The 15,324-nt window shown below is 39.3% G+C and overlaps 1 protein-coding gene across 1 annotated transcript in view; it reads right to left on the bottom strand.

Moving 5' to 3' along the window:
* The window catches only part of DOCK2 (dedicator of cytokinesis 2), a 231,734-nt gene that overhangs the window by 35,596 nt on the left and 180,814 nt on the right, over positions 1 to 15,324 (bottom strand). The window contains exons 34-38 of the mRNA XM_014948222.1: positions 10,665 to 10,750; positions 4,150 to 4,306; positions 2,986 to 3,026; positions 1,553 to 1,643; positions 360 to 479 (exon numbers count right to left, since the gene is read on the bottom strand). Coding sequence (XP_014803708.1) covers positions 360 to 479; positions 1,553 to 1,643; positions 2,986 to 3,026; positions 4,150 to 4,306; positions 10,665 to 10,750 — 495 coding nt within the window. The remainder of the gene's footprint in view (positions 1 to 359; positions 480 to 1,552; positions 1,644 to 2,985; positions 3,027 to 4,149; positions 4,307 to 10,664; positions 10,751 to 15,324) is intronic.

Raw genomic sequence — 15,324 nt, forward strand, 5'->3', positions numbered from 1 at the left:
GTTTTTGGAAGATAATGACTAAATGGTTTAGAAACACAATCTGTGTAGTCAGTATTCTTTTCCTAGCAAAGGAAAGTACATTCAACATTTTTTATTATTTTATTACTGTCTGGCAGAGACGCTTGTGACTGGTATAAGCATCAGCCCTCTTTCTTTGTGAATGTGGTTATTGAAAGAATACATTCCTATAGAACAGATATACTCTGTGAATAAGCCTTCAGGACATAATTTTTACTTGACCCACATTTCCAAGAGGATTTCCTCCACAAACGCTTTATGCAGAGCATATTCGTTAAATACTGCTATGCAGAGAAACACAGCAAAAAGCTTTGGCAGGGGGAGGAGATCTACAGACCTACCTTTCCTTTGTCAAAGTACTCTATGATCTTCTCATACAAATTCTCTTTCAAGTGTCGATAGGTCTGTGAACACTGGAATTCTGTTGACATGACCTGGGGTGCACACTGTTCATCTGACCACTGAGAATAAAAGCACATTAAAAAAAACACGTGATTTTGGAGTTCAACATTTCACACACACGTGTCCCCTCCTCCTCTCCCAAGGTCTGGTTCCCTGAGCTCTTCTCAGACTTTTTTTCTCAGTCTTTTTAACCCTTCAACAAAGACACTGGGAAAGGCCCTGGAACTGTTTTCATTGCCTCTTCAAACAAGTGCTGCATTTCATGTGATAACCAGGACTAGACATAACATTTTAAAAACCTGTGTTCCTTTGGATAAAAATCTCTAGGAGGCAATAAGTTCATTTTATTTCAGTGATGTCATCTGGACTAATTGGGTTTTGATTTTCTGTATTAAAATATTTGCATATAATCTTATATTTGTCTATATCAATACATACAATATACCAATATACCTCAGTTTTCCATGATCAGAAGAGTCAAAATGAAGTTTAAGCAAAATAGCAGTGTGAAAAGCCAAATTGATATAGTTCTGCACTAACAGAAATTCTGTAAGAAATCTCAATTTTTTGCTGAAGAATATTTAAATTTTGAATTTTCCCTTGGAATGGAAATGTATCTTATTGACCATTTCTATTGATAATGTCAGTTACAATGAGAATAAACATCAGCAGCAAAAACTAATTACCAGCTACAAAAGCAAACAAGCATAATTTGTCCAAGTGATCTATACTATTTAAAATGAAAACTCAGATGTTCCCCTGTGATAGCTGGAAAAAAATGTATTTAATTTTCATCACTGTTTTGTTTGGGATAGTAAGAAATTAGTAAAATGGAAACCACATGGAAGTTAAATGGCTTCAGAATTTACAAACAGTGTTCTCACTACAATGTAAAACTATTTTTGCTACAATATTAAGTTTGCCAACATGTGGCTTTTAATTACCTATAGAAAATACAATTTCAACAATTAATGTTAATTGTATTACCTACTGCAGTATCTTTAACTAGAAACTTGAATACCCCATGGAAAATATGCAGTAAATCAGAGATTAAGAAAATAATTTTGAAATTCATAAATTTGAGAATTGCAAAAGCTTCTTTATATTTGAGGTTGAGTTTAGAAAATCTAACCTTCAAGAGCCACGTATGGAGTAGAAGGGTATAGGCTGCTTCTGTGTAATTCTCACAATCTAAATGAAGATCTCGCAATTTATACAAGTATCTGTTAGAGGAGAGAACAAGAATTAGACTAGACATGACATGACTAGAACACTAAGTGTCAAATAAGTTCTAGATAATATACGTAATGAGAACTTCATCGCTGTCATGCAGTCGTGCAGACCCAAGAACACTTCAACCCAAGGGGTTAAAGCTCTGGGCATTTGTTCAGACTTTTCCGTGCTCTCTCTGCCCACTGAGATATTGTGCACAAGAGGAGGAGAAAGAGCTCCCCTCCCTCTGTGAACTGCTCTCAGCCCCACCTCGGAGAGGAAGAACCACGAGCCTCAAGGTCTAAGTCACACCTGAGTCCATCATTTCTGGACAATTACTAAAGACAGCTGCCTTTCTCTGTAGCGTTTTTGGATTGCATGGAAACATTTTCCACATAAACAGATGCAAGCACAACAGATAAGGTAAAGGAGAAATGGAAAATTCCAGCCCAGAAAGATGAAGCAAGTCCCTGTACAAGTTGGAAGGTGGTAGGGGCAGAGAGTTGTTGCAAGTTATACATTGCCAGTGGATCCCCAGGGCAGCACTGGTGCTACCAGCACAGCCATTGCCCAGCACGGGGCTCAAGCCGCATCTTTTCCAGCAGCCAGAAAGAAAAAGTGGGTCCCATCCTCTTACACACAACAGGAGTTTTGACACAGGAACTCTGACCCCTTGCTGTAGCAGCCCAAGGCATCACCGTCCCCAGTTGTCAAACCCAACTGAAACCGTGTCCCCCTCGGCAACGCGGGCAGAGGGAACACGTTACTCCCTGTCCCTCCAGCTCATCGCTCAGAGCCCTCTTCAGAGAGGAGAGGCAGGAAACAGGCAGCTTTGGAACAGCAGGATTTGCTGCAGCTCATGTACAAAACTCTTGGAGAGAGTAAGAGGCCATGTCACAACGGAAAGAGTTAGCCAGTATAGCTATAGCTCTGACAGAAAAATGCTTTACCAGTTATTCTGCATTACACGCAGTGTGGCGTATTTAGAGAGACTGCACAGTTCTACAAAACTTGCATGCTTTTCTGCCAGTCTAAATGTATGAAACACCATCAAACATCAAATCTAGCTGCATTTTCTTTATTTAAAACAATTGGCAATGGATGCTGAATGATTTGATCAACTCAAAGTTGATTTTTTGGGAAAAAAAATGCTGCTGCTGGATATATCTGATAGATTCCAAATTGCTGAAGGCTAAGCAAACAATGGAGTAAGAATATAAACAAGGCCAGGGCTACAACAGAGTCATCGTGGATGGTAAATTAAGTAACAGAAATCCAAATACAATGATACAGAATTCATAAGAGAATATTATCGCTCTCTCCAAAACTGATCCAAGAGAACAGCTGCCATACCTGATATACATCTCTTCACGGTTAATGTTCTTGTAGAAATTCTAGGGACACAAACATTAAAAAGTTAACTCCTAATGCCTTTTCTTAAAACATAAGATAAAAATATATATGCTGAGGTTCTGCTTTTCTTGCTAGTTGGACAGCATAAGAAATACATTATATACATACTATCTTAAGTTTAAACCTGGCACTACTACTTCAATTAATATTTTAATTAGTTATTAGCATGTGTTGTTATTATACATAATTCTCCTAGTTCATTAATGACATCATTAGTGAAAGTTTTTCTGTTGGAGAAGAGGAAAATATGGTTATCCAAATGCACCATCATAATAAACTACAGGCTCTTGCTACACTGGATGGCCAGAACAGAAGCTGGTGTTTGCTGAAGTCGATCTGTAACACTGTTGTGCAATACCTCGGGAGGGGCTAATGCCACAAATAAAGCCCCTGTTTGTCACCATGACACTTGTGCAGGTTTATGAGTTGCTGAGGCTGCACAAAACATATGACAAGAATTGCCTCCTGAGGAGCTGCAGAAATTTATACCGCATTTATGCGCAGCCGTTACTGAGGAACAGAGAGTATGTGAGTGCAATAAATATTCACCACGATCTCTCCCCGGCCTTTAAGTTAATGAAGGCTCCTTTTCAGCTTAGAGGAATTTCCTGGTGGAGGAGTCTCTATTTGTGATACCCTCATTACAAAATAGGAATAGACAAAAAGACTGGGTGGCCTAAAACCAGATCAGAGACTCAGGTCTTCTTGGCACCTCACTGCAAGTGTGTCTTGCAGCCTTCTTCCCCAGATCTCAAAACCATAATTGTCGAGTTGCTAAAGCAGCAAGTGGGTTAGTTCCTTGACTCTAGCAGAAGCCCACTGTTCCATTAAGCCCCCCATAAGCTGAAGGTACGTGAGCAGTAGGCTTCCTTATTTCTCCACAGAACCCAAGTGGATAAAACATACAAGCAAAACCAAAGAACTGAGTGGATGCTGCTTTCAGGCTTATGCATATATCCACACAAAGAGATAAAAAAGTCTCTTGCCTCAGAGTTCAAATCGCTCTTGAGCATTGTCAACCACTCCTGTCCCCAGAAAGATTTACATTCATACTTACTAAAGCTCTTTCCCATTCTGACCCAAGAACGACAAGAGAGACTGTACCAGCAAGTTCACGGTGCAGCTCATGCGGTTGTCCTTGCTCTCATCATTCATCACAGTCCGGTAATCCAGCAGTTTCTCCAAGAGGCCTTTAACCAGGTTGACAAAAAGTTCAACCGATTCAGAGATGGCAGGATACTGGCGCACACACTCTTTAAGTCTGCAAATACAAAAAAAAGTGTTTTTACAATGCTGCGAAAATCAGTGGCCCAACAGCTCAAAACCTGTTCGGACCAGAAGGCAAATAGTGAATCGGGCTAAAGCACTTCAGAATGCACTAGAAATTCCCATCGTGGGATGGTAATTGAGATATCCCAAAGGCAGATGGGATATAAATCAAAAGAAAAAATGAAACGTTTACTTTTCCTATCTGAAAATGACTTCAAATTCAGGGTATGCCCACAATTTCAGAATGGAGCAACCTGAATCCGTGGTCTGACACACCTCTGGAATGCCGCACTGCTGCAAGAAACACTAGACCTTCCTCTCCTCTGTTCCCGTGCAACGTAAAATGCAACAATTATTTCCGTCTCTTTGTGCAGTTACATGCGAGTAGAAAGTTCAAACTAACAAACTGCAGTTAAGTCAAAAAAGACCTTCACGAACAAGACCTCATCAGAGCAATTTGCCCTTGAGAAATAAGCAGAAGCAAACAATAAACTTTCTGCAGAAAAATAAAAAAGCGGTCAGTTCACTTTTGATAAAAATATAGGAAAGTAAGTTTTATACATCATCGGCAGATTCCAATTTACACGAATAAAATATTAGCATATGCTGCTTCTATAAAGTGTTGAAGTGATTTAGGAGTTTTATCATAGCTTTGTTTTCAAAGCTTAGTAGTTTAAACATTATGAAATGCTTACTCACATGTCGTTAAGGATTATTTTCTTTCTTTGCTTAAAAGCTTGTTCCCTCTCCTTAGCTTGCTGTTTGCCATTGGGACTGTGACATTTTTAGTCACTGGCATTTTTAATACTATACAGGGAAAATGGGGTTATTTTACATATGTAAGTATCAGAAAGAGGAGAAAATGCTAAGAAAGCAAAGTACAGTCACCACTGAAGTGACCATTACGAATTTTTGCCGTAGGTTCAGCTGGAGTGACAGCAAGCAGGGCAGACCCGTGGACATTACCTGACTGTGGAATGAACACGAGTCACCCAGACATCACCTTTCTTTCCAATACAAGTAGAAAAACACTGCCATAAACCACAACCTATTGTTGGTCTCCCCCAGTACGTAACTCCAGTCACTACAGGAAAATAAACTGGAGTACACATAGAGAAGAACTACAAAATGATCAGGAGAGAGGAATACCTGTCCCATGAGGGAAGATTTAGAAAGTTGTCTTGCTCAGCTTTATACAATAAGGATCCCATGAGGGAAGATTTGGAAAGTTGTCTTGCTCAGCTTTATACAATAACCACAATAAAAAGGACCCATAAAACTTTTAGAAGAATTTTTTTTCCCCCCTGGAGACAGCAAGAAACCTTTGAATTTTTGAAACAGAGTTTTGAAAAAACCAGAAGTTTTAAAATAAAAAATATTTTCAATAAAGCTGGAGAAAAGAACTGCGTAACACGAGCCACTGAAATGATGGGGAACTGGAAAGCTTCCAAACGCTCTCTTCTGTTGTGCCTGAACTAAAACACGCTGGAAGGCATTTTCTGAGCCTGAGGAAAGGTGGCCTAGCACAGCCTTACCCATAACTAGACTGCCCTGCTCTTCCCAAAACAGGGCCACCCTGGCTGTTTTGCTGAGCCTTCCATCTCTTCCATGTCATCCCAGCTCTTCCTTGGGGGTGTTGGTGACAGCAGCCATCAGCCCAGGTCACACCCCTGCTGCAGCACAGGCTAACAGGTAGGACTCTGCACAGCTGCGAGGCAGAGATTAAACTTCTGCTGACCCCAGTTAGTTTACTGGGCACGGGGAAGTGCCCAGTGGGTAAGCGTTGGATACAGAGCTGAGCATCAACACCCAGGACAGGCAGTGTCAACTGCTAAATATCTGTGTTCAGGTGGCAGCTGGAACCGTGCAGGAATGAGGATGGTTACAGGAAATTAGCAGATGAAAATATAACCAAATGAATGAATCTGGAGCCCGGTTTAACTCGGTCTCTATCCAGTTACAACAGGGAGTCGAGGATAGAGGCTTGAAATCCCTGCTTTGAAAGATGTGAAGGTAGGAAGATTTTAAACAAAAGCAAACAACCAAAAACAACAGAGAGAAGAGAGCAGGGTCCTACCACAGACGAGTCACCAGTCTCTGCTTCAGCTGCACCTCTACAGACATCATTAAACAACTTCAAGGGTGGAACAAAAAAATACTATCTGGAGATAATATGAAGTGGCATCTTTAGAAATGTGCACACCTTGTAGTTGAAGTCTTGTAGAACGTGGGAAAGTATCAAGGGAAAAAAAACAGGTATGTCAAAGAAAAAAGGGTTCCTTGGAAGGGCAGGAAGATCAAATGCTATATAGTAGGTGTGTTGAGACTATTGACGTGCACGACTGAAAGATGGAAACCTTGTAGTTGAAGTCTTGCAGAACGTGGGAGAGTATCAAGGGGAAAAAAACAGATGTCAAAGAAAAAAGGCTCCTTGGAAAGGCGGGAAGATCAAATGCTATGTAGTATGTGTGATGAGACTATTGACGTGCACGACTGAAAGATGGGGTTTAACTGGATAGGGACCAGTTCTCTAGAAAAATATTCATGTAAGAGTAAACTGCAAACGAGAAGCAAACAACGTTACACAGCTCAGGAAAAGTAAACTTCAAAGAGTCTCATCCACGAGATCTGAAGGAAGCTTTTCTCTTTGCAGTCTCAGTGTGGTCTCAGTTTGAATACTCTTGCCAGCTTTAAGGCAAGGTAGTATTTCAAAATAGATGTAGGCATTGTAGGAATGTCCAGAAAACAATGCATATGATAAATTGAAATCCTGAGGTTGTTTACCCTGAAGAGAAGACCAAAGGACACTTGACAGCAACTTTCAAATTTGTTAAAAGCTGCTGCAAACAGAAATAGAATGAATGATTCTTGATGTCCCCTGTGGGTAAAACAAGAAATAATTGGCTTAAACTAAGGCAAGGAATGGATATTTGGAAAAAAACTTATGAGCAGCAAGGGAAGTTTAGTGCTGCAATAAATGTCCAGTGTGTGAGGTGAATCCCCAGCACTGGAGGTGATGGATTGGAGCCATGGCCCAGGCAGGCAGCGCCGCCCAGGCTGCGCAGCACCGGGATTAAGAAACCTGTGGACTTAGAGCCATGGTAAGAGCTGCTCTAACTCCCCTGCATCCCCTCGGAGCTGCCTGATGCTTGAAGCCAAACAGTAAATATTCAACATTGAAAAATGACTTTATTGCTCTCAGATTACATAGTCATTGCATGTTAGGAAGCAAAAGACACGTTTTTACAACTTCATCTGTCCTTGCCAGTGTATCAGTTTCAAAGAATAGTTGTAGGTTCCTTAAAGAGTGTCAGTACTTTTTTTCAAGTCTGCCTCTCTATATTTTATCTGCCTCCTCATAGTAATTAAACTCTATCGCCAACATCTAACTGTGTGTGATTTAAATGGTGTTTCTTTTATATTAAACTATTTAATTACAATCTAATTATATATTTACATACAATAACATTTACATATTATTAATTATATAATTCACTATTTATTACAAAATTATGTTTTCACTGAAAGCAGACCTTTTCCCACTGTGCTATACACACAGATTTCATGCTTCATCTGGGGAGGGAAGGGATTTTTGCCAAGATTGCTACCCCCTACACAAAACCACAATTACACAAGGCAGCAAGCTTTGAGACAGTAAACACACACACACTCAAATGTCACAAAGCCTGTATTCTGCCTCCTCATAGTAATTAAACTCTATAGCAAACATATAACTGTGTTTGATTTAAATGGTGTTTCTTTTAAATTACACTATTTAATTAGAATCTAATTATATATTTACATACAATAACATTTACATATTAATTATATAATTCAGTATTTTTTATAAAATTATGTTTTCACTGAAAGCAGACCTTTTCCCACTGTGCTATACACACAGATTTCATGCTTCATCTGGGGAGGGAAGGGATTTTTGCCAAGATTGCTACCCCCTACACAAAACCACCATATATCCAAGGCAGCAGGCTTTGAGGCAGTAAACACACACACTCAAATGTCACAAAGCCTGTATCAATTTTGTCATGTAGCCAAAGTGCTACAGCATTTTTAGGCTGAATAACTATTAGGTTATCAGTGCTTGAGAAAGTGTCTGATGAGCGATGGGGTCTCTCACTGTTCAAGCCTCAGGCACAGAGCGAGGAACAGATTCTCAGAGGGAGGGACAGGGATTCCACCACTGCCCAAAACATCACACACACACAACCTGCCAGGAGGGGAGACACAGCCAGGAAATCTGAGAATAAAATATCAATTTTGTCATGTAGCCAAAGTGCTACAGCATTTTTAGGCTGAATAACTATTAGGTTATCAGTGCTTGAGAAAGTGTCTGATGAGCGATGGGGTCTCTCACTGTTCAAGCCTCAGGCACAGAGCGAGGAACAGATTCTCAGAGGGAGGGACAGGGATTCCACCACTGCCCAAAACATCACACACACAACCTGCCACGAGTGGAGACACAGCCAGGAAATCTGAGAATAAAACTGAACGGGGGAGGCCAAGAAGAGGAGATGCTAAATCAGGCTTTGGGATTGTTAGAAACACAGAAATATTTTTATTCAACTGTAGCACTTTGCAATATTCTCATTTCCTGATAGTCACTTTATGTAAATTCAGAGAATAATCTCTTGGAGTCCAATCTAGGCATTGGGAAAAGCAAGTAAGATATTTTACAGTATTTTCTTCTTATTAGTGTGAAATAAAACCAAGAAAGGTTATAAAGAAAAATAGGGAAAGAGTAAAAAGTAGGGTGAATATTTAATTATCTTGGCTTGAAAACTGGAGAGAGAACCTGCCACGAGTGGAGACACAGCCAGGAAATCTGAGAATAAAACTGAACCAGGGAGGCCAAGAAGAGGAGATGCTAAATCAGGCTTTGGGACTGTTAGAAACACAGAAATATTTTTATTCAACTGTAGCACTTTGCAATATTCTCATTTCCTGATAGTCACTTTATGTAAATTCAGAGAATAATCTCTTGGAGTCCAATCTAGGCATTGGGAAAAGCAAGTAAGATATTTTACAGTATTTTCTTCTTATTAGTGTGAAATAAAACCAAGAAAGGTTATAAAGAAAAATAGGGAAATAGTAAAAAGTAGGGTGAATATTTAATTATCTTGGCTTGAAAACTGGAGAGAGAAATGCAGGTTACAACTTAGCTGGAGAACAAAATTTGAAAATCAACCATGAAAATAATTTCTATGAGTAAAACTACAATTCAAACCAGGTTTACTGAAACGATATGCTATAACCAGTCCTTTCGTAAAAAAAAAAGCTGCTAAGATTCTATTTTATTTTTAACTGAGGTTACCCCCTTATAGTCACTTTATGCAAATTCAGAGAATAATCTCTTAGAGTCCAATCTAGGCATTGGGAAAAGCAAGTAAGATATTTTACAATATTTTCTTCTTATTAGTGTGAAATAAAACCAAGAAAGGTTATAAAGAAAAATAGGGAAAGAGTAAAAAGTAGGGTGAATATTTAATTATCTTGGCTTGAAAACTGGAGAGAGAAATGCAGGTTACAACTTAGCTGGAGAACAAAATATTGAAAATCAACCATGAAAATAGTTTCAGTGAGTAAAACTACAATTCAAACCAGGTGTACTGAAACAATACGCTATCGCCAGTCCTATCGTAAAAAAAAAAAAGCTGCTCAGATTCTATTTTATTTTTAACTGAGGTTACCAACTTAAGGAGTGGGAAGAGTAAGATAAACCCACATCCTGAAAGCACTTGTTCTCACGCAGTACTTACATGGACTCAAACAACTGCATGTAGTGTTCATCCCCCCGGCCGCCTTCCACCTCATGGTCCAACTTCAGAATGATTTCATTTTCAAACTAATAAAGAAAGAACAATCAAAACACTGAGTCAGACACACTGCAATATGGCATCACAGGAGTATCTTTGTACAGTTACAGCACATATTCCCAAGGCTTGAACGCTTGAATGTGTTCCAGTTGAACAATGCACATCTGAGTCTCTGCAGATACCTGTTCTCAGTACCAACTGATACAATAACCTGAGGGAACAGGCGCACAGCAGCTGTGTTATGGGCTTGCACAACACATCTGTGGGTTGAAATGCAAGATTTCAGAGTCAGTAGAATGACTTTCACTCATTGAAAATCAACCATGAAAATAGTTTCAGTGAGTAAAACTACAATTCAAACCAGGTGTACTGAAACAATACGCTATCGCCAGTCCTATCGTAAAAAAAAAAAAGCTGCTCAGATTCTATTTTATTTTTAACTGAGGTTACCAACTTAAGGAGTGGGAAGAGTAAGATAAACCCACATCCCGAAAGCACTTGTTCTCACGCAGTACTTACATGGACTCAAACAACTGCATGTAGTGTTCATCCCCCCGGCCGCCTTCCACCTCATGGTCCAACTTCAGAATGATTTCATTTTCAAACTAATAAAGAAAGAACAATCAAAACACTGAGTCAGACACATTGCAATATGGCACCACAAGAGTATCTTTGTACAGTTACAGCACATATTCCCAAGGCTTGAACGCTTGAATGTGTTCCAGTTGAACAATGCACATCTGAGTCTCTGCAGATACCTGTTCTCAGTACCAACTGATACAATAACCTGAGGGAACAGGCGCACAGCAGCTGTGTTATGGGCCTGCTCGGCACATCTGGGGGTTGAAATCCAAGATTTCAGAGTCAGTAGAATGACTTTCACTCAGAGAAAACAGGAATAATCCTACAGTATGCAATACCTTATTTAATTGCTATTTGTTAGGTCCATCTAGACCCTAATTAAGAAAGAGTGACATATTAAATACAAAAGTAGCTTGATTGCTGTTTTTGTTTCACACCATTCTTTCCTCTCTACCGTATCATTTTTTCAGTTTCACTTTGCAGTTATGACACCCCTTCGTTTGGAGCTGAAGATGCTTTTCTTTAGTATTTACTCACTGTTCCTGTTGCACCCTGTATTTCCAGGTAGTTTTATGTAATTAAGTAAGGGAACAATATCTCACAATAGTCAGAAAAAGATAAAAACTATTTTCAAAGTCTGTCACAGAGGTAAAGAAAAAGTTCTCTGGGAAAGCAACGCAAACCAGTGACATTGTCATTACAGCTACACATGCAAATGGTCACTGACACCGGCCTGATGTCTTTAAAGAATAATAAACTGCAGCAACACCTCCGCAGAATTTCTACGTTACAGTAATATCCCATTTCCTCTTCAAGAAATGGAAGCACAGGTTGGATTAGATTTTAACCCAGCACTTTGCAGGATTGTACCTCAATTATATAAAGCCTCTTTAAAATGTTATTGTGTTATTGCAATACAAATACACAATTGTAATTTGTCATTTCAAAGCCTTTGCAATACATTATACACCAAAAAACTGCCTTATCATTGTAAAAGGGTTAATCCAATCTAACATGGTTGGATCTGAGTGTGCAATTAGTTAGCGATGCCTTTGCCATCGACTATGCAAACTGCATTCTGGTCTGGGACGTTAAAACCTGGAAACTCTAACAAATGCATATGGTTTGTTTGGGTTTTTTTCTTCCCCCTAACTCCAACCACCTTAAAGCATTAAGATTTGCAGGTGAGATTTTAACCCAGCACTTTGCAGGATTGTACCTCAATTATATAAAGCCTCTTTAAAATGTTATTGTGTTATTGCAATACAAATACACAATTGTAATTTGTCATTTCGAAGCCTTTGCAATACATTATACACAAAAAACTGCCTTATCATTTTAAAAGGGTTAATCCAATCTAACGTGGTTGGATCCGAGTGTGCAACTAGTTAGCGATGCCTTTGCCATCGACTATGCAAACTGCATTCCAGTCTGGGAAGTTAAAACCTGGAAACTCTAATAAATGCATATGGTTTGTTTGGGTATTTTTCTTCCCCCCAACTCCAACCACCTTAAAGCATTAAGATTTGCAGGTTCAAAAAATGTCCTCAAACCACTGAGATTTATGTATCATACTTGTAACAGAAATAGAAAAGGTAAGTTGGGGTTTGTGTGTTCGGTTTTTTTTAATATTAAGTGAAAAATACCAGTGGAGAATTAAAAAAAAAAAAAAAAAAAAAACAGTGGAGAATTTAAAAAAAAAAGAAAGAATAATTAACTTAAATCAGTTGGAAATTTACAGGGAGAGGGTTCCGAGGAAAATATAACCCCGTTAATATCATCCAGTGTAGACCAAGGCATTTTGAACCAAATTACTGGGTATACTAGCTTATTGTTGTTGTTCAGACATGATGTGAAAGTATTTAAGAAAAAAAATGTTCAAAAAATAAAGTGTTTTAAAACAACCTAAATGGTTATTTCAATCCTGGAAAAGGAAAACTAATCAAAATTAATGTAATATAAAAATATTGCATGGCAGAAAATAATTCAATAAGCTTAGCAGCAATAAATATTAATATTAAAATGCTGCAGGTTTTCAGATGTAAATAAATAAATAAAAGGCAGCCAGGGCATTAGCATAATTTTTCCCAAGCTTCAAATATGATGTTGTGAAGAAGCCGGTATCTTTTCACACCTGCAGGCTGGGGACTCTAAGCACAGCACCGCTGGAAATCCGCAAGGCAGAGCCCTTCTTCCATTAACCAGTCCCCTGCTCTGACTGCACTGGGAATAATTCCTGTTCTCCAGTCCCCTGAGGCAGCGTGACCCTGCTCTGAGCTCAGCCTTCCCTCAATACCTTCAGCGCCTCTAAGCCTCGTGCCGGAGAATTTTCTTTGATTCCTCATTCTTTGACTTCTCTTTTCGCCTTGTTATATAAAACCCCTAGAATTTATAAAAGCATTCCAAGGTTGATCAGTTTGGGCTTTTAGTGCTGCTGACAGCCTGGACAAGCCCTTCCCTAAGCTGCCACCTCCTTTCCAAATGTCCACCGAGAGGAAGCGTGAGATACCAATCTCAGAGCCTTAGAGCAGCTGTAGCCATTCTTTGTTCTCATCCAACCCATTGTGCCAGGTTCAGATATCATCATATGAGAAAACAGCTTGATGTAGATTTGTAAGGAATCTGCACAGTTAGAGAATTACAGGTTTGTAATGCCAACACTTCTTTTAACCTGTTCTAATGTGGCTGTCGATGTCATCTTTATGCAGCCACAACACGTCTCAATCCCCCCACCCCAACATTTCTACTAAAAATCTCTAAGTATCATATGAATAACTTACTCAGGTGTGGCAAAACATATTCATTTTCTGTTTCTAATAGTTCAGGCAAGTACGGAATGTTTCACATGGGTCCCTCAGCGTGGGGAGGCAGCAGCAAGGAAAGCCACCTCTCTGTGTTTGCTCTCCAGCCCTATGACTCGGCCACAGCCACACTAGAAACAAAGGACTGCTCGTGCTCCAAGAGTGAGCCCACACACTGGGGAGAGGAGCCTGCAGGTAAGACATTTAAGAAAAGCAGAAAGCAAGACTAAATCGGACTTTTCCAGGTGCTAATGAAAAATTTGTGTTCTAGAAAGATCTAGCTTCAGAGAAAAGAAACCTTGGCTTAGGATTTTCAAAAAGAGGTGGCGAAGATCTACAAAATGCTCTAGACAAGCCATTAACTCATCAAAAGGCACAGAGAAAGCATTACAAAACTAGATCTGCATTGAAATAAAGCTCTGTCACTTTACCTAGATATAATTATTAAAAGCACTACAAAAATGACAGAGAATTCACTACTGCACTAACACAGAAAATGTTAATGGGTGGGTTTTTTTCCACCCAACTTTCAGTGTATGAGTAATTCTGTTTTCTCCCTGAAATGTTTCTGTGTAATCGAGAGCTTTGGCAGACTGGGATCCAGATCATCCCGTCAGAGGACTGGAAGCCTCTCACGGTAGAAGGAATTACTATAGTATTTTATAGGTGGTAATAACTGCAGATTAACCGCAATGCAAGATATTTTTCCATATGTAAGTATATCCTCATGAGAAGGTTCAGCCCTGAGCTGAATAAGCCAAGCCCAAAGGTACATATAACAAAATTGTTCTTCCCCTAAAGACAAAGATCAAGAGCTATCATTGAAATATAGAGAAAGAGAAAAAAAAATACTCTGGCTGGTCAAGGCTGAAAAAGTAAAGGGCTCAGAATTCATTTCTCTGTGTTAGTATGTGTATTGTATATATGTGTATGAGTAATGTGGGTAACATACGTTTACATGGGTAACATGGCAGTTTCAAGACAAGGCAGTATTAAACAAAAGCATCCAATTCAGTCATTTTCTAGAGTTGAAGTCTCTGGACTTACTGGAGTAAGACAGAAATCTGTGAATACAGTGCGAGTCAAGCACCAGTTAAAAATCATCCACCTCTTAAATCCTTCCTAGTACTTATTCAGCAGGTAGAGAATTGATTCCTTCTCTAAGAGGCAATAATTTCACAGATGCTGGATCTGAACAAAAAAACTCTTCCTAAGCATCTTTCCTGCAGTTACTCAACAAGCTACAAAAAAACCAACAGTTCCTTGAACCAAAATAAATAAAAAAGTTGGCAGAAATACAGAATAAACTTTTAATGTGTCTAGGCCAAAATAAAGCCCTGGAAAGGTTATTCCTCTTCTAACTTAACAGAGTGTGCCTAATTGTCATCGGCACCAATTTGGCTTCAAAATCACCTGCTGTTCTGTCTAATAGCTCCAAGAAATCTCCACATCCACAACACACTTCAATACCAGAGCATAAAACATCTCCATTTTTTATAGATGGATCTGTCTGAAGCACCAAGCCATCCAAACTTGGTTTCTGCTCCCGGGGTGATCTCACATCCTCCTGAAATCCTGACACGTAATAAAATTTCAAGAACTGAGAGTAAGAAATATGGGTATTTCCAGCAATGATAAATCACTTGCAGCAGAGGAGCTCGCTGAGAATACCGATATCCACTCACTTAGTAACCTGTTACAGCTGGTAGCTCAGAAAGATACAGGACTCCAGTAGGTTGACTAAGAATAAATCTGTATCCTCCAACCCAAGCAGTAGCTGTGTGAGCCCGAGAACA

The sequence above is a fragment of the Calidris pugnax genome, unplaced genomic scaffold (assembly GCF_001431845.1).
Source record: "Calidris pugnax isolate Ruff unplaced genomic scaffold, ASM143184v1 scaffold27, whole genome shotgun sequence".
Classification (NCBI taxonomy): domain Eukaryota; kingdom Metazoa; phylum Chordata; class Aves; order Charadriiformes; family Scolopacidae; genus Calidris; species Calidris pugnax.